Source organism: Molossus molossus, unplaced genomic scaffold, assembly GCF_014108415.1.
Source record: "Molossus molossus isolate mMolMol1 unplaced genomic scaffold, mMolMol1.p scaffold_m16_p_23, whole genome shotgun sequence".
NCBI lineage: Eukaryota > Metazoa > Chordata > Mammalia > Chiroptera > Molossidae > Molossus > Molossus molossus.
Genome location: NW_023425359.1, coordinates 2052399 through 2072223, shown reverse-complemented (window position 1 = coordinate 2072223; position 19825 = coordinate 2052399). Strand labels below are relative to the sequence as shown.

At 39.7% G+C, this 19825-nt stretch overlaps 1 protein-coding gene across 2 annotated transcripts in view; it reads left to right on the top strand.

Moving 5' to 3' along the window:
• LYST (lysosomal trafficking regulator) overlaps positions 1–19825 on the top strand; it is a 190005-nt gene that overhangs the window by 233 nt on the left and 169947 nt on the right. For both annotated transcript variants that reach the window (XM_036277375.1, XM_036277374.1), the window contains exons 2-3: positions 4762–4966; positions 19714–19804. In XM_036277375.1, coding sequence (XP_036133268.1) covers positions 4762–4966; positions 19714–19804 — 296 coding nt within the window. The remainder of the gene's footprint in view (positions 1–4761; positions 4967–19713; positions 19805–19825) is intronic.

Below are 19825 nucleotides of genomic sequence, written 5' to 3'. Positions count from 1 at the left end.
CAATGAAATTTTACACAGTGGTTTAAAGGAATGAACATAATGTTGAGAGAAAAGCAAAGTTATATATATAGCATACCATTTATATAAATTTTTAAAATAGTTAAAATAGTATTTTTATGACGGTAAACATGTCAAAAATTATAAAAATATGTTTGAAAATGATAAACACCAACTAGGGATGAAAGAGGTGTGGATGGCATGTAGCTTTCTTGTATTGTAAAGTTTGATTTCTTTATACACATACATACACGTACACATGAACATGCATGCACATGAACTGACTCTGAACGTAGCATAGTGTTAATACTTCTTGGATATGAATATAGGCTGTAACCTCATATGTTCTTTGTACTTTTTGGGGTATTTGAAATATTTTTTTTAATCTTAAAAATACTGTGCAATTATCTTTTAAGTTGGAATTCAGAATGTTGAAGGGCATTCAGTTAATGCAGCATTCCTATTAGATAAATAGGAAAGAATGGATACTTTAAAATGTGCAAAGCAAAAGTGCTCCCTCTCACCCCTACCAGTGTCGTTCTGTTAAGTGCTAACTAATGCAGTTAGAAGAATAAAAAGTATGTGAGTATTGGATAGGAGAATTCAGAATTTTTGTGTTTTGTTGGTGATAGGCTTTTACATCTGGAAATTCCAAAAAAGTCAATAAAAGAGTTTATTAAGAAACTTAGATGTATCTTAGATATATCAAAATAAATCTACTTCCTGTGTGCCTCCTAAATACCGGTTATCTCTCCTAGTTTGAATATATAATGGAAAACAAAAATCCCATCAGAATAATGGCGAAAATTATAAAACACTTTGAAATAAACCTAACAAGAAATGTGTAAAGTCAGTTATATGAAGTAACAGCAATTTCTACTTCAAGGAAATAATAGGATAAATGTGCAAGTAGTATATGGATGTTCATTGCAGCTTTGTTTATAATAATAAAAAAAAACTAGAAATAACCTAACTATTCAACAGTGAGAAATTGGCTGCCTAGTTGTGTACATCTGTATAATGAAATATATGTGCTGTATGCATGCATCTGTTGAAAAGTAACATTTCTAAAATATCTACATGAATTAAAGCAGGTAATGGTTCATTTATATATAACACCCTATTTGTATAACTATATATATTTATGTACATTATAAAATCAGGAATACGATGTTCCATAATTTATAATGCCTTTTATTGACATGGCATCTTTTTCTTTTCTTTTTTTAAATTATTTTTCTTTATTGGTTTTAGAGAGAGAGGAAGGGAGGGGGGAGAGAGAGAGAAACATTGATGAGAGAGAATATCGATTGGCCGCCTCCTGCATGCCCCCCACTGGGGATCTGGCCAACAACCTGGGCATGTCCCCTGACCAGGAATCGAACCAGCGACTTCTTGGTGCATGGGTCGACGCTCAACCACTGAGCCACACCGGCTGGGCGACATGGGTTTTTTTTTTTTTAGGAAGTGGGATTGAAAATATTTCCTCATGAATTGTCATTTATAAAAATTTATCTTAATTTCCATGATCTTAATTCCTAGAAGATAGGCCTAATTATTACCGCAACTTTATAATTTTTACATTTTTACTATTTCTGAAGTTTCAGTGTGCCTTGCAATAGATGGTGTCTTATAAGCACTGTCAGTAGGCTGCACTTTTGAAGGAGTTGTTCTTGCCACTTATGAGTGGACTTGGTCATAACTGTTCACATCAGCGCTTCAGTCGAGTTGCATGCATTGTCAGTACTACATGAGTTTGAAATGTTTCCTGGTTTCTGAAACTTCCGCTGATTTCATCTGATAAGACTAAGAATGCACCAGAATCACAGCTTACAGAATGATATCAGCATCACTCAGAAAATCCCAAGAACAGTATAGTAGCACTGTTAGGAAGTGGTGCATCGGATTTTTTTGATGGCCCAGAAGGTGATATTGCATGGGAAATTTGGATTCGGAAATATTGCGTTATAGTTTAATTGGCAGTATCTTTTTTTTAGTTGTACACTAAATAATTATGCATGTTAAAATCAGTGACAGATTAAGTAAAATAAGGTAATAAAGTTGGATTGAACAATTTTACTTTATGAAAACTTATAACCAATATTGTGTATAATAGAGGTTATTGCTTTTTCTAAAGTCCAATAATATTAAAAATAATATTTGATATACTAAAGAGGGGATTGTTATTATAATAATGCCCAGAATCCTGATGGGAATCCAGGAATTAAGCCCTCAGGATCTAGAGTGAACAGGAACCAAAGTTATATTAGGAATTTTTTTGGTTTTCCTCTTTCCTGTTTACCTACTCTGCATTCATTTGGTTCACTTTTACCCAGTTGGCTTTTCTTAGCGTTAAATGCCTCATCACGACCACCACGGGCCCATATCTGTGTGACTTTTCCGCACATTAACTCTGTACCTCCATCCAAATTCCTATGAAAGAGAAAGAAAATCTGACTGCCCAGTGCCTCTTTGCAAGCTGCACTGTAGAGGTCACATCTGTGGCCAGCATGTTTGCTTCAGTCAGTCAGGCCCAGAGGCTGGCTGTGCCCATTGGCTGAGGCACGGTCACATGTTCCAGTGCCTTCTCAGCAGGTACCATGGAGAGAGCTTCCCTCAAAGTAGGTGAAGAAAAGACTCCTGATACCCATCTCTCAGGTTAAAATTTTTTTAATGTTTTATAATGCTGGAGCTCTCAAAATTACTTGTAGCCCCAACATGAGACTATTTGGGATTTTATTGTTCATCATTTTTCCTTTGTATTTATACATTTTTTCTTTATATTTGTGTTTTCCCATCTCTTTTGCTTTACCTTACTGTTTTTCTTTTTTTAATTCTCACCTGAGAAAATTTTTCTTTTTATCTGCAGATAAAGTGGGAGGGAGATAGACAAAGGAAGAGAGAGGGAAACATAGACGTGAGAGGGACACATCAACTGATTGCCTCCAGCACAACCCAAACCAGGGCCCGGGACAAACCCGCAACCAAGGTATGTGCCCTTGGCCAGAATCAAACCGCGACTCATTGGTCTGTGGGCCAACACTCTACCATTGAGCCAAATTGGCTAGGGCCCTAATCTTAAAATGCCACATTTCCTTTATTTGATTCAAATGTGTGGTATAAAGTGAAGTGTCATAATTTCACCCCTGGCCGGTTTAACTCAGCGTTAGAGTGTCGGCCTGCAGACCAATTAGTTGTGGGCTCAATTCCGGCCAAGGACACATACCTTGGTTGAGGTTTGTCCCTGGCCCTGGTCAGGTTGCGTGGGAGGCTCTATCACGTCGATCTCTCTCTCTCTCTCTCTCTCTCTCTCTGTCTCTCTCTCTGTCTCTCTCTCTCTGTCTCTCTCTCTCTCTCCCTCTCTCTCCCTCCCTGCCACTCTATCTGATGATAAATGAAAAAGTATCCTTGGGTGAGGAATAAAAAACAAAAATAAAATAAAAAGTGGCATAACTTCAACTACTAGAATTCTTTAGTTTTTATTCACCTGCCCATAAATCCTTTCCCCTCCTTAACTGCATGGAGTGTGGGGAGAGTGGGTCAGTGATTGTCAGTTTAATCAAGTGAAAAAAGTTTATATTTTTAAAAGATCTATTTATCTTTTAAAACATGTAAAGCAAGACTATTTTATAAGTAATGGTATTATTTTTGTTCCACAGTGAGCCTATTTAAGACAGAAAGTTGGAATTTACGTTCACAGTTGTCACTCATTAGTTAGTATTCTCCGTTTAGGTGTTTTCACTTACCCACACTTGGTTCAGCTTAAGCATTTCACACCTAGGACTAATTTCTGCCTGGCATGAATATTTAAGGAGTACCTGACTAGGTCAGAACCATGTCTGAAAATATTACAGGGTTAAATACCAGTGCCCAGTAATTTAAAGTCAGTCTTTTTTTTTTTTATCTTCATCTGAGGACATTCTTGCATTTATGTTCAGATAGAGTGGGAGGGAGAGATGGAGGAAGAGAGAGAGAGAGAAACATCGACTGGTTACCACCCACACGACCCCAACCAGGGCCGGGGACAAACTGCAACCAAGGTACATGTCCTTAGCGGGAATTGAACCCGGGACTCTCTGGTCCCCAGGCCAGCGTTCTGACCGCTGAGCCAAACTGGCCAGGGCTAAAGTCAGTCTTTATTTATTTATTTATTTTTTTATCCTCACCCGAGGACATTTTTCCATCCTTTGTACAGACAGAGTGGGAGGGAGAGAGAGGAAGAGAGAGAGAGGGAAACATCGATGTGAAAGGGACACATCGAGTGGCTGCCACCCGCATGACCAACCAGGGCCGGGGACAAACTGCAACCAAGGTACATGCCCCTAGCGGGAACCGAACCCGGGTCTCTCCGGACCGCAGGCGGACGCTCTAACCGCTGAGCCAAACCGGCCAGGGCTAAAGTCAGTCTTTAGATAAAAACAAACAATAAAGCCCTGGCCGGTTTGGTTCAATGGTTAGAGCGTTGGCCTGCGGACCAATAAGTTCAATTCTGGTTAAGGGCACATACCTCAGTTGTGGTTTGTACCTGGCCCTGGTTGGGGTCATGTGGGAGGCAACCAGTCGATGTGTCTGTCCCTCTCACGTCAATGTTTCTCTCTCTCTTCCTCCCTCTTTCTCTACCTGAAGATGAATAGAAAAATATCCTCAGGTGAGGATTAAAAACAAACAAACAAAAACAAATAAAAAAACAACAACAATAAAATCTCATAGTTTTAAATGTAAATTTTTTATTTTCTAATCTTTTTTGTAATATTTATTTTATAGCTCTGTCATGAGCACCGACAGTAACTCTTTAGCACGTGAATTTCTGACCGATGTCAACCGGCTTTGCAATGCAGTGGTCCAGAGGGTGGAGGCCAGGGAGGAAGAAGAAGAGGAGGAGGAGACACACATGGCAACCCTTGGACAATACCTTGTCCACGGCCGAGGATTTCTTTTACTTACCAAGCTAAATTCTATCATTGATCAGGTAACTTTTTCATATTAAGTAATTTTTCCCTTCAATATATTATTGTTAATTTTAGGTACATAATTTCTGGGTTACATAGTTTCTGAGAGTCTCTGAGATAAAGTCCTGTCTCTCACATCACTCCAACAAAGAGAAATGATCCCACTAAAAAATATAGGTTTATTTGAATACTTTAAAAAATGTCTGAAATATAGACTCTTAGAATTAGAAATGGCCTTCTAAAATGGTTTCATATATACTGTATTTTTATCCTAATATCAGTACACGATAACTATGATTATTAATAAAAGTATAAGATTACAATTCAGAAACATGAATTTGCACTTTCAGTAAACATCAAATATGTTTTTGAAAAGCTTAGTGTAAATTATATTTGGGGAGCTCACTAAATGTGGGCCAAAAGTAGAGAATTTTTTGTTTGAACTAATTATTATTGAGTCCTCTAGCTTGTGTAGATGTACTACATCATTGTGTTTGCTTAAAGTATTGTATGACCGTGTGGTATTGTGCTGATTCCTTATTATAGAATTAGCACAATTTGAAAGCAAGTTGGAACTATAGAGATGGTTTCATCCAACCTCCTTTTGTAGATGAAAAACTGAGACACAGAAATATTAAGTAACTCAGACAAGGTTAACTTGAAGCCCAAATGTGATTTATATCTTTATTAAATTTTAGTAGATAACAAAAATTTCTTTTATGAAAGAAAAACTCCATTGTCTGCTTCCAGGGAACTAATTATTGTAGTTAGGGAATATTTCAACTAACTAGCACCAGTATGATGGACATTTTAAACACTTTAAATGTTACTGACATTAGATGTACTCTTATCCATTGTTAAATTTCTTTGATATGACAGCATATTTCTAATAAATGCATATGTTGGATAAATATAGAGACTGAAATTAAACAACGCCTCTGTTTTCACTATAAGCTCAGGAACCTAACAAACATAAGAGAGTATCTGTTCACTGTGGTGCCCACCTATCATGGAATATTCCAGAATATTTGTAGGTTTATGTAATTTTATTCTTTTTCAAGAATGTGATTTATTGACTGTGTAACTAAATGTACTTCAAGTTTTATATATTTGCATGACTTTTCTATAAATAAATTAAAAATTAGTAAAAATTATTTGTTAGACCACATGTAGTGATTCTTTATTTTGAAAGCTTGATGATTTGATATTCATCTCATAGTCCATCTTATCCTACATTAGAACAATTCATTGCTTTCTCTTCTTATTTTTTCTTTATTTTTTGTTAATTCTCACCAGAGGATATTTTCCATTGATTTTTTTGTTTGTTTGTTTGTTTAGATAGAGCGGAAGAGAGAGGGAGAAATATCACTGTGAGAGAGACACATTGATTGGTTGCCTCCCGCACAACCCCAACCAGGACTGGGGTTTGAATCTGAAACCCAGGTACATGCCCTTGACCAGGAATTGAACTCGAGACCCTTTGGTCCATGGGCTAACTCTCTAACTTGAGCCTAACTGGCCAGGGCTTCTATCTCTTTTTAAAAGATACCATTTAGATAACATCATAAATATCAAATACCCAGGACCAAATGTTGAGAGAAACTAAAAGAGACCCAAATAAATTCAGAACTATGTAATTTTCATGTATTGGAAATATCAGTATTGTAAAGATACTGTTTTCTCCAAATTGATTTATAGATTTCATTGCAATCCCAATCAAAACCTCAATGGCTTTTTTTTCTTTTAATCCTCACCCAAAGTCATGCTTAGAAGAAGAGGGGAAAGAGAGAGAGAAACATTGATGTGTGAGAGAAGCATTGATCAGTTGCTTTCCATATGCACTCTGACCAGGGATTGAACCCAAACCCAGGCATGTGCCCTGACCAGGAATCGAACTGGCAACCTTTTGTTGTACAGAATGACACTCAACAGACTGAGCCACACCAGGCAGGCATGATGGCTTTTTCTTAATGAGATATAATTCACATTCAATTTTAGAACATTTTCATCACCTCAAATAGAACCCCTGTGCCTTTTAGCTGTCACTCTCCTATTCCCCCATCCCCCTTAGTCCTAAATAAATAAACACTAATCTACTTTTTGTCTCTATACATTTTCTGCCTTCTCTTTTAAGTCATGATTAAAAAAAAAAATGTTTTCATTGATTTTTTTAGAGAGGAAGGGAGAGAGACATAGAAACATTGATGTGAGAGAGAAACATCAATCAACTGCCTCCTGCACGCTCTCCACTGGGGATTGAGCCTGAAACCCAGGCATGTGCTCTGACTGGGAATCAAACTGGGACCTCTGAGTTCATAGGACTATGTTCAATCCACTGAGCCACACCGGCTGGGCAATGAAATAACTTTTAATATATTATTAAATGACTGAAATCATTCACGTCATAATTGAATAATGTATTCCTATGGTGATATTTTTTAATTTCTTCTTTTCCCTATCACTTGTTTTTTTGGAATTTCTGTAGCAATGACAGTAGGAACAGTAAAAGTAGAGTGACATTAATAGCGTATTAAAAATAGGGCTTATCAATATTTAATTGTTTAAACCAGGGAATGGAGAAGGATCATTTGGATCCTTAAGGGGAATTTAGTTGCACAAGATTTAATCATTTAAGGTGGAATCTGAATGCTAGATTCCAGGCTGCACATTTCAGGAGGAACCTGTATCTGTTTCTCATGAAGGGAACACTTATTGGGTCCTCTGGAAAAGGGACGATTGAAGCTGCAATCCTTGTGCTTTATCAATTGATATTTAAAATAAAGAATTAGAGACTTTTTTCTTTTTTTTTTTTTTTAGTGGGAGGGAGAGAAAGAGAGAGAGACATCCATGTGAAAGGGACACATCGAGTGGTTGCCACCCGCACGACCCAACCAGGGCAGGGACAAACTGCAGCTGAGGTACGTGCCCCTAGCGGGAACTGAACCTGGGCCTCTCCGGACCGCTGGCCAACTCTCTAACAGCTGAGCCAAACTGGCCAGGGCAAGAATTAGAGACTTTATTGACATCTAATTTACATGTAGTAAATGCACAGATGTTAAGTGTATATTTGGATGAGTTTTAACAAATCTATTCACCTGTGTAGCCACCACCCACATTAATGTGTGGGACATTTCCAACCCCTTAGAAAGTTTGCCAGGCTCCTTTCAGTTAGCCCCACCCCTGTCCCCCTGCAAGATACTGATGTTCTGATTTCTAGCATCTGAGTGTAGTTTTGCTTGTTCTGGAACTTCATGTAAAGCATGTGCCCTTGTGTCACAGAGATTCTCCCATTTGCGTGAGTCAGCAGCTCACTGCTTTCTGTTTCTGATCGGCGTCTTCTCGTCTGGAGGCACCACAGTTTGTTTACATTCCCCTGCTGTTTAACCATTTGGGTCATATCCATTTGGCTATTATGAATAAAGCTGCTGTGAATATACTTTCATTTTTCCTGGGTAAATATCTAGGCACACAATAGCTGTGAGAAAATGCCAGACTGTTTTCAAAGTGGTCGCACCACTTCATTCTCACCAGCCATGTGTGGGAATCCCATGCTCTCTAATGTCCTCTCTACATCCTCTCTAATCGGCTAATACTTACATCACCGCTAATATTTGATATTGCCAGTCTTTTTGGTAGTACATTCTAAGTAAATTGAAAGTAGCATCTCCCTGTGGTTTTAATTTGCATCTCTCTGACAACTAATTATATTGAACTTATTGGCCATTTACACATCTCTTGTAAATGTTCAAGTTTTGTGCCCATTTCTTTTCATTTTAAAAACAAATAATTTCTCAGAGAAAGCGAGTACATGAAATTAACACTGATTATTGTACTACAGAAAAATACGAATTATGCCATGGGGAGTCACACAGCTATGTTTATACATTAACGCAAAAAATTAAATATAAACTTGCTGTGCTTATGTTATGCATGGCTTCCTTTCTTCCCCCCCTTCTCTTTCTCACTCTGTCTCTCTTTTCCACTCTCTCTGTTTCTCTCTTTTTCTTTCTCTTCTTTCTTAAGTTGGGTTGTACCCATTTTTTATTGTTGACAGTATTACAGATGTTCCCCATTTCCCCCTCCTTTGCCCCCCTGCACCCATTCCCCACCCCCCAGGCCTTTCCCACACTATTGTCTGTGTCCATGGGCTATGCCTATATACATGTATGTTCTTTGGTTAATCCCCTCCACCCCCTCCCCTCTGAGATCTGTCAGTCTGTTCCATGCATCCACGTCTCTGGTTCTATTTTGTTTGTGAGTTTATTTTGTTCATTAGATTCCACATATAAGTGAAACCATGGATATTTGTCTTTCTCTAACTGGCTTATTTTGCTTAACATGATGATCTCCAGGTCCATCCATGCGGTCGCAAAGGGTAAGAGCTCCTTTACAGCCGCACAGTATTCCATTGTGTAAATGGATCTCAGGTTTCCACAGGTAGCTGTACTACCAGTAAGAAGATAGTCGTGAACCTTAGGTCCCCTTTTTCACTAGTCAGCGGTCACCCTCACCTGCAAAGCTGGGACACAAAGAATGTCTCGGGGCTCTCATTATGGAGGCCAGGCCTGGGGCCTGCCAGCTGCACCTCCTGGCTGAGTGTTCTGCCCTCTGGAGAGCAGTGACAGCACAGGTTGCAGATAGAAACCTCGGGCCTCAGGAGGCTCCTGGCTCGCAGGCCCCAGGTATTCACTCTCAGGACTGAGCGAGTTACCGCACTCATGTCCACTGGAGCTGTTTCAGGTTCCCCTCACAGTTCAAGTGATCACTCCTGCCTTAAGCCCAGCACTGCCATTGTTAGTATTTGTTTTCATTCACTTTGGTGAATGCAGGGGTGGGGTGGGGCTGGGTTGTACCCATTTTTAAAGTTAGGTTATTTATTCAATTATATTAGTTCTTTATGTATTTTGGATGAAAGTCTTTGTTGGATTACAAATATGTTCTTTGTGACTTGCTTTTTATTTCTTAACAATGTCTTTAGGAAAGCATTTTTTTTTTTCTTTTGGGAATAGTGCTTTTTGTATCTCATCTAAGAAATCTTTGTCTTACAATCCCCAAATTATAAAGGTATTCTCTATTTTATTTTTCCAGGAACGTTTTAATTATTACTTTCACTCTTAGGTCACTGATCTACTTTAAATTAATATTGATGTATGGTATGAGGTAGGAGTTATGCGTTCTTTCTGCCCCACCCACCACCCCCCATATAGCTACCAGTTGTTCCAGCAACATTTCTCCTTAGAAATCTTTTCTTTCCCCCGCTGAATAACCTTGGCACATTTGTTGAAAATCAATTGACCACATATTTATGAGTTTATGTATCTGTCATGTATTCCTTGACTAATCCCATACTGTCTTGGTTACTATAGCTTTTATAGTAAGTCTAGGAATTAGGTGGTGTAAGTTCTCCAATTTGTTCTTCGTTTTCAAGAATGTTTGACTAGGTCCTTTGCATTTCCATATAAATTTTATTTTGTAATTTAAAAAATATTTAATTTTTTTATTTTAGAGAGAGAAGAAGGGAGAGAGAATCATTGATTTGTTGTTCTCCTTATTTTTGCATTCATTGGTTGATTCTTGTATGTGCCCTGACTGGGGATTGAACCCACAGCCTTGGCATATCAAGATGACACTCTAACCAACTGAGCTAACTGGCCAGAGCGTTCATATAAATTTTAGAATCAGTTCATTAATCTCCAAAAATGCCTGATAGGATTTCAGGTGTGATGGCATTAAATCCAGAAATCAATTTGGAGAGAATTGACAACTTAACAATATTGACTTTCTCAGTCCAGGAGCATGGTATAAAGCTATTTATTTGAGTGTTCTCTAATTTCTCTGCAATATTTTGTGGTTTTCAGTGTAGAGGTCTTGCATATCTTTTGTTAAATTCTAAATATATTTTTAAATTTTGGTGTTATTGTAAATGGCATTTAAATTTATTTTCCTGTTGTTTCTTGCTCTTAAAAATACATTTAAGCCCTGGCCGGTTTGGCTCAGCGGCTGAATCGTCGGCCTACGGATCACAGAGTCCCAGGTTTGGTTCCCGCTAGGGGCATATACAAAAAAAATAAAATAAAAAACATTTGATTTTTGTACGTTGAACTGTGCTACATTCATTTATTTCTATTAATCTTGAAAAAGTTTTAGTTGATTCTTTAGTAATTTCTGTGTACACAGTCATGTATCATCTGATAGTAATTTTACTTCTTTTCCAGTTTCTATACCTTTTATTTTATTATTCTGCCTTTTGCACTGGCTTCCAGGACAAAGCTAGATGAAAATGATGAGAGTGGACATCTTCCTAGTGTCTGACTTTGGGGGGAAGCATTCAGTATTTCACCGCTGAATGTGTGTCTGTGCCAGGTTTTTCTGAGATGCCTTTTATCAGAATGAGGAAGTTCTCGTCTAGTCCCAGTTTGTTGAGAGTTTTCATTCTGAATACATGTTGGATTTATCAAATGCCTTTTCTGCATCTGTTGAGACTCTCACATTATTTTTCTTTTTTAATCTGTTAATGTGGGTGAATTACATTGATGCTTTCTAAATGTTGAACCAACTTTGTATTTCTGTGTTAAACCCCATTTGGTCATGATTTATTGTACACAAACATACTAATCTGTTTATTCTTAGGAAAAAATACTCTGCATATACAGTAAAAATATAAATGTTCTTTTTTTTTTTTTTTTTTTTTTTTTATCCTCACCCGAGGACATTTTTCCATTTTTTGTACAGACAGAGTGGGAGGGAGAGAGAGGAAGAGAGAGAGAGGGAAACATCGATGTGAAAGGGACACATCGAGTGGCTGCCACCCGCACGACCAACCAGGGCCGGGGACAAACTGCAACCAAGGTACATGCCCTTAGCGGGAACCGAACCCGGGTCTCTCCGGACCGCAGGTGGACGCTCTAACCGCTGAGCCAAACCGGCCAGGGCTATAAATGTTCTTTTTAACGGTTAACAGTGGCATAGTTGAAGTTAATACTCAGACCTTTATAAGTTTTTTGAAAGAAACTTTGCCCAGCCTAAAAAATAACAGTTATCCTTGATTTTAATCTTGACACCAGTATCAAGTAGATGGATGACTTTAGTTAATATTTAATTGCTCCTGGTCTCAATATCCTCATCAGTAACATAAGTACATCTAATTGGATGACTTGAAGATCTCTTTCAACATAAAAATTATTTGTTTCCATGTAATATTTGGTTATAATAGTTTCTGATTTCTTTTATATCATGATGTAATAAATAGAATATTGCAATGACTTATCACCAACAGAATACAGTATACCAAAACTGAACTAATATATGCCTTCCGTGTGTTATAAATACTACTCTAAAAAATGTCATTGTATATACTTTGCATACCTCTTCACACTCTATTAATTTTGGACTGTCTCTGCCCCTTTTAGTCCAAGCTGTTACTATTAATAATACAACTTTATTTTAAAATGTGGATTTGCTTTTATTTTAATGGAGTTTACTACATGCCCCAAAGCCATATCTATAATTTTTTTAAAAATCCTCATCTGAGGATATGTTTATTGATTTTAGAGAGGGAGAGAGGGAGCGAGCGAGAGAGAAACATCAATCAGTTGCCTCCTGCACACACCCTGACTGAGGAGTCGAACCCAAAACCTTTTCGGTGTGCAGGGCGATGCTCCAACCACCTGAACCACCTGGCCAAAGCTGTAATTGTTTTTGAGGCAGAGAAGTCTCTCTACTTTGGGCATGTAAGGCTGTGTTGAACAACACCCTCAAGATTCTTTTTTGTTTTTGTTAATCCTCACCCAAGGATATTTTTCTATTGATTTTTATATAGACTGGAAGGGAAGGAGGGAAAGAGATAGAGAGAGAGAGACAAACATTGATGTGAGAGAGACACATCAATTGGTTGCCTCCCGCGCTACCCTGACCATGGCTGGGGTACATGACCTTGACTGGGAATCAAACCAGCGACCTTTTGGGCCAAGGGCCAATGCTCTAGCCACTGAGCTAAACCAGCCAGGGCAAGATTCTTAGTAGTACTTCTGCCTCGCTGACAAGTCTTTATGATTTTATTTTATTTTTTTTATCCTCACCCGAGGACATATTTTCATTTTTTGTTCAGATAGAGTGGGAGGGAGAGAGAGAGAGAGAGAGAGAGAGAGAGAGAGAAACATCGACGAAAGGGACACATCTAATGGCTGCCACTTACACGACCCAACCAGGGCCGGGGACAAACTGCAACCAAGGTACGTGCCCTTAGCAGGAACCGAACCTGGGTCTCTCTGGACCGCAGGCTGGCCAGGGCTCTTTATGGAATCCTAACAAAGAGTATTATAGCCAGTTAACGGTAACCATTTTTTGCTGGGAGTGGAGGAGGCATACCATGGCCTGCAGGCCACATACTGCTGCCGGTGATATGTTTTTGGACAGCCCACAGACTAAGAATAGTTTTTGTATTTTTAAAGGGCCATTAAAAGAAACAGAAGAATATTTGATAGAGAACATATATGACTCACAAAGCCTGAAATATTTACTATCTGTCCCTTTACAAAAAACATTTGCAACCCATGATCTAATTCAAGAAAAACTATTACATAATGTTTGACATGAGTGGAAAAAACAGTACACGTAACTATCCTGAGAACTCAAAACATTTGACAGAATTCATCTATTTTTAATAAAAGCTTTAAAAATAAATTAAGAATAGAGGGTTTCATATATAGAGTATTAAAACCAATAATATATTTTATATTATTTAAAATTTTATTTCATTTTATTTTAAATATGTTTTTATTGATTTTTTTAGAGAGAGAGAAAGGGAGAGAGAGATACAAACATCAATGTGAGAAAGAAACATCGATCGCTGCCTCCTGCATGACCCCCACTGGGGATTAAGCCCAAAACCCAGGCATGTGCCCAACCAGGAATCAAACCAGGACCTCTCAGAGCCATGGGACAATGCTCAATTCACTAAGCCACACCAGCCAGGCTATTTTTCTTTCTTTTAATCCTCACACAAGGATATTTTTATATTAATCTTCAGATAGAGCTGTAGAGAGAGAGGGAGGCAGAGATAGAGAGAGAAGCATCAATGTGAGAGAGACACATTGATTGGTTGCCACCCACAACCCCAACTGGGGCCGGGGACAAACCACAACCAAGGTACATGCCCTGGACCGGAATTGAACCCAGGACTCTTTGGTCCGCAGGCGACACTCTTACCCCTGAGCTGTACCAGCCAGAGCCTGGCCAGGCAGGCTATTTTTTAAAAAAAAATTTAATTATAGTTGTCATTCAATACTATATCAGTTTCAGGTGTATGGCATAGTAGTTTATATAATATGTAACTTAACTAAGTCATCCTAATAAGTCTAGTACCCACCTGACACCATACATAGTTATTACATTATTATTACTATATTTCCAATGTTGTAAAAACCAATAATATTTTAATAAAAAGCTCTACAGCAGAACCAATATAAGAAAACTGTTACTATTTCTGTTTGATATCATGTTTTAAAAACATGCAATAATAAAATGGTTATGAAAGCAGTGGCAGGTAAATGTGAGGATGGTAGATAGATAAAAATACCATTTTTAAAGTGATGTGTACAGAAAAATCCAGAGATCACCCAGGAAACTGTTCAGTAGAGTTATAGAATATAAGACAACCATATTATTTTCATTAGCTATAGCTATACAGCTAAAAAATAAAAGAAAAAAGATTTGCTTTACAATACTAATGAAGACACGTTGCTGTATGTGTGTATAGACACATTAGAAATCATTATAAAATTCTGATTAAAGAAATAAAGAACTTAGCCCTGGCCAGTTTTGCTCAGCGGTTAGAGCGTTGGCCTGCGGTCCGTAGAGACCCGGGTTCAGTTCCCACTAAGGGCATGTACCTCGGTTGCAGTTTGTCCCCGGCCCTGGTTGGTCGTGCGGGTGGCAGCCACTCGATGTGTCCCTTTCACATCAATGTTTCTCTCTCTCTCTCTCTCTCTCTCTCTCTTCCTCTCTCTCCCTCCCACTCTATCTGTACAAAAAATGGAAAAATGTCCTCGGGTGAGGATAAAAAAAATAAATAAATAAATAAATAAAGAACTTAAATAATAAATACATTTATTTCTCCTTATGTCTGGAACATTAAATTAGCATGTCAAAATGCTGATTTAAATACCATTAATACCAACTAAAATAACTTATGCAATCTTCCATCACATTCTGAATACCATCCAGGTTTCTTAGCATGTCATCCTAAGGTCCTTGAACCCCACTGCTCTGGTGCCCCGCTGCCTTTGCAGCTTCAGAGATACTGGTCTGGTTTGGGATCTTAGCCCTTCTCCCGACTCACTTGCCCTTTCTCTCCCATCATGCCACCACCTCTGGGATGGCTAGGATAGGCAATTAATATGCAGTCTATCTAAACCATAGAGTTGCAAAAGGACAGCGCCTAAAACCTGATAGATATGTAAAATATTTTTTTTGAATTGAACTGAAAATTATCAGCTAAATGAGACGATATTTTCTGGTTATTATTGCTATGGAGAATTTTAAAAGGCATGTCATTTTCCCCGCACAAGGAGAAACATCAAGCTCTAAATGAGGAGTGGTGTGCTTTCTAGAGCTTGGGCAGTCTAGGAACGGCCAGGAGAGTTATGGCACATATTGCCTAATACGGCACACTGAGAACTTTCCACCTGGATGGTGAGAGGTAGCACCCATTCGCTCCTCTGCGTAGTGACTACTTGATTTGAAATAGAGGGCTGTAAGTTCTAATATGCCAGGGTGTCCACAAATAAGAGGAAAATATTTTATGATTTGCAAAAGGATACAATTATGTATGTGGTTTCTTTAGGACTGGAAAGGATTAATACCTCTAGGAATATACACTACCTAAAGAGGTAATAGGTCTCGAGGATTAGAGAGCACCCCCATGGTAAATTGTGTTAGAAATGATTGTTATTGGCCCTGGCCGGTTTGGCTCAGCAGTTAGAGCGTCGGCCTGTGGTCCAGAGAGACCCGCGTTTTGTTCCTGCTAAGGGCACGTACCTCAGTTGCAGTTTGGCCCCGGGCCCGGTTGGGTTGTGTAGGTGGCAACCACTCGATGTGTCCCTTTCACGTCGATGTTTCTCTCTCTCCCTTCCTCTCTATTTAAAAAAAAGAAAAAAAAAATGATTGTGATTGATGTTGAGTAAAGAATTGTGCCCCTGCCCTGGCCAGTTTGATGTTGAGTAAAGAATTGTGCCCCTGCCCTGGCCAGTTTGGCTCAGTGATTAGAGCGTTGGCCTGTGGACCAAAGAGTCCCAGGTTCAATTCTGGCCAAGGGTATGAGCCTCAGTTGCAGTTAGTCCCTGGCCCCAGTTGGGGTTGTGCGGATGGCAGCCAATCAGTGTGTATCTTTCGCATCGATGTTTCTCTCTCTCTCTCTTCCTCCCACTCTGTCTGAAGATAAATGTAAAAATATCCTCGGGGGAGGATTGAAAAAAAAAATTGTGCCCTACTGTTGTTTCAGGCAGCAGGGAAGTGACGATGTCCGCAGGTCAGCGGTTCCAGCAGAGATGGCAAAAATGAAAAACCTACACTAGTTTCCCTCTCACTTGTTTGGTTTCCAAGAACTAGTCCACTTGGTGGAATGGGGGCAACAATCGTGACGTCCTGCGGGGGGGGGGGGGGGGAGCAGTAATCTTGGGTTGGTGCAGGAAGAAATGCTTTACAGGGGTATTGCTGGGGCTGGGGCTGTGGCTGGGCCTTGAAGGCAGTGGGCCAGCAAGCCCTTAGCTAAGGGAGAAGGAGTGAGAATGTTTCAGACCAGGTATTATGCAGAAGCCAGGAGTCAGCAGTGCCTGTTCACAGAGCAGTGATGATTTGCCAGTGTACTGTTGGGGACCAAGGGCTCAATTATAAGGACAGCATGTCTGGAGCACTTCACACACCCTTGAGGTTTCTTCAAGCTCCATTAGAATGTCACGAGTTAATCTGTTGAAGGGAAAGACTCAATTAGGAGGACTTTACAGGAATGCTTTACAGGAATGACGAGCCCAAAATTGGATTTTAAGACCATACACATTTTGCTGGCATTCTAAAAAATGTTGAGGTACATACTGAGTCAGCTATGCATGGAAATGTTATTGGGACATCTTTAGACTTGTTAATTTTGTAGTGAAGAACCTGGAAATGGGGCCCTTTGATACAATTTAATTTAAATCCAGAATTTAAAGTCTTTCATGCAGACATGTATAAAAATCCAACTATGTGCTAAGCGCTGGTGGCAGAGGGGGATGATTGCTGAGGACTAGGGCCTGCGCCCTGGGGTCTGTGCTCTGAGGGGGGCTGGTTTGAGAAGCTTTCCAATCATATTTGGAGACAAATGCAAAGTCCGATGCATGGCCATAAGGCTGCATTAGGCCTGGCGCTTCCACCTCCCTGACCTACACCCTCCAGCCTCATTTTCCACTGCTCTCCCCATCCCAACGCTTTATATGCTTCCTAGGGCTCGTTTCCTCCAGAGCTTTACATGGATGCCTTCTTCTCAAGTGTCTGCTGTAGGGCCCATCCTGAATAGGCTATAAATGTCCCTCTTGTCATCACTCTGTCATCCCTCCCCTTTTTTATGTTTTTATTTTCTTCTTTCTATTTGAAAATGTTTTACTACTACCCATTATTTTGTGTCTCCCCTACTAGTACGTCAGCTTTGTGAGGATGTGAACATTGTCTTCCTTGTTCACCACTGCATCCAGTTCTGGCACATAGTGGGGCTCAGTCAGTATGCGTTAGAGTGAAAGAGGGAGTGGACGCTGAGAAGCAGTTCAGCAAGTTGCTCGCTGTGCTGCAGGTAAGTCAGGGACATGAAACCGAACTTCACTGCGGCAGGCGGTTAGAGGAACTGAGACCTCCAGGGTGAGTCAGTTTGGCAGCCGGGAGGATGGCGAGAGGAGGATGGCGAGAGCATTGTGTGTGAGGATCCACAGGCCGTGGGCAGGAGACCCTTACTAGCTGGACCTGTGGGAGGAGGTGGGTGTGGTGGTGGAGCCGAAACTCTACAAGTCACTGGGAATCATGTCACAGAGGGTCTCCTAAGCCTGAAAAGGAATGTAGATTTTACTTATGAAGAATTTTGAGCCTTTTCATAACCAGGACATGAGAAAGAATAGTCTCATCATTCCCTCTGACTCCTGGACTTGTAGCCAGTCATTCCATTAAAACTGCACTTGTTCAGGTCACCAGTGACCTCTCCATGGAAAGGCTGTTGCCGTCATCTTACACAACTGAAGAACAGCTCTTGACCCAGTGGACTCTTCTCTTTCTTGAACTGCTCTCTCCCTGACCTGTCTGTTCCACGTCTCCTTGGGCAGCTACTGCTCAGTCTCGTTTGCAGGCTTGTCTTCAGCACAGCCTCCTTCATTCCCTAAATGTTGTTCTTCAGACCTTCCTTCTTGTCACTCTTCTTTTGTCATCCTGTGTACCCTCCTAGGAAATCTCCCATATATCCTTGACTCTGCCCCAGTGACTCCCAACTCTCTATTTACTTGGCATCTTTTTCTTAAGCTCCAGATCTTCACATCTGTTTACTAAGAAGCCCTGTCTATCTGTATATCCCACAGGCATCTCAAACTCAGTGTGTCTAAAGAGTACCTCCATCATTTCCCCCCAACCTAATACCACTCCTAAATTTCCTGTCTTGGTGAGTACATTTTCAGTCACCTAGTGGCCTAAACCAGAAACCTTTGAGTTTCTTTTAAATCTTTTTTCTCTCCCTTGTAACCATCGGTAATCAACTGCAAGTCATTTCAGTTCTCTCTACAGCTTCTCAAATATGTCTTCTGTACAGTTTTATTGTCAGAGCACTTCAGGTCCTCATCTCTCATCAGCATTGTTTCCCTGCCTCTAACACTGACCAGCCCCGACCCCAAGTCTGTCCTCTGTATAGTGCTAGAGTGGTTTTTCTAACATGCAAGTCTAACTATCACCTTGACCCCCTCCCCACTCACTGATGTGAGGAATTTAAACTTGGTGTGTCATTAATTCCTTGACCGTGTCCCAGCTCCAGCTCTGTAGCTCCAGCCCACACTTCAGTCCACACTTGTGACTGATATGATCACTCCTGCCTATGCACTCCTAAACTGAACACTTGTGCCACACCTGGGTACTTACTCATGCTCCAGGCCTTCTGTTCTTTAACTGTTCATGTGTATATATCTTATGGACCAAATGAGGGACCTTCTTCAGGTCTGGGACCATCTCCTCCAGAAAGGGTAAGACAGTAAGTGCTAGGGACAGAGTGTGCTGTCAATAAATATTGGATTTCCTTCACTAATAAGTCTTTCTTTTATGTATTATCTATTAATGTCTATTTCTTTTTTTTTAAGTTGTGTTTTCTAACTCTAACATTTAACTGCATGAAGATATTTTTCTAGTAACTTTATATTATTGGTTTGCTAATTAATAGGACTTAACTTTTCATTTCACCTGGCAAATTTGTTTTCTCACAGGTGAGGAATTCTTGCAATGTGCATGGTGCTGTGACAGCTAGTTTTGAAAAAATCAGCAAGAACATGTTAAATACTGACAGACACTCTTACATTCTCCTGTCATTGGAAAGGGTTATAAATTGAAAAGTATCACAGCTTTAATTGTATTTGAGATAGGTTAATTTGGTGCTTAGCTTCTCAAATGTAACCTTTCAAGAAAAAGGATTTTGGGTTAAATTTAAGATAAGGTATCAGGAATTAGTGAGTGTCCTGACCTCAGAACATGAAGGAGTCTTTTCTTTCTAATACAGGCATTGACGTGTAGAGAAGAGCTCCTGACTCTTCTTCTGTCGCTCCTTCCATTGGTGTGGAAGATACCTGTTCACGAAGAGAAGGCAGCAGGTATGTCTCTTTTCTTTGTCC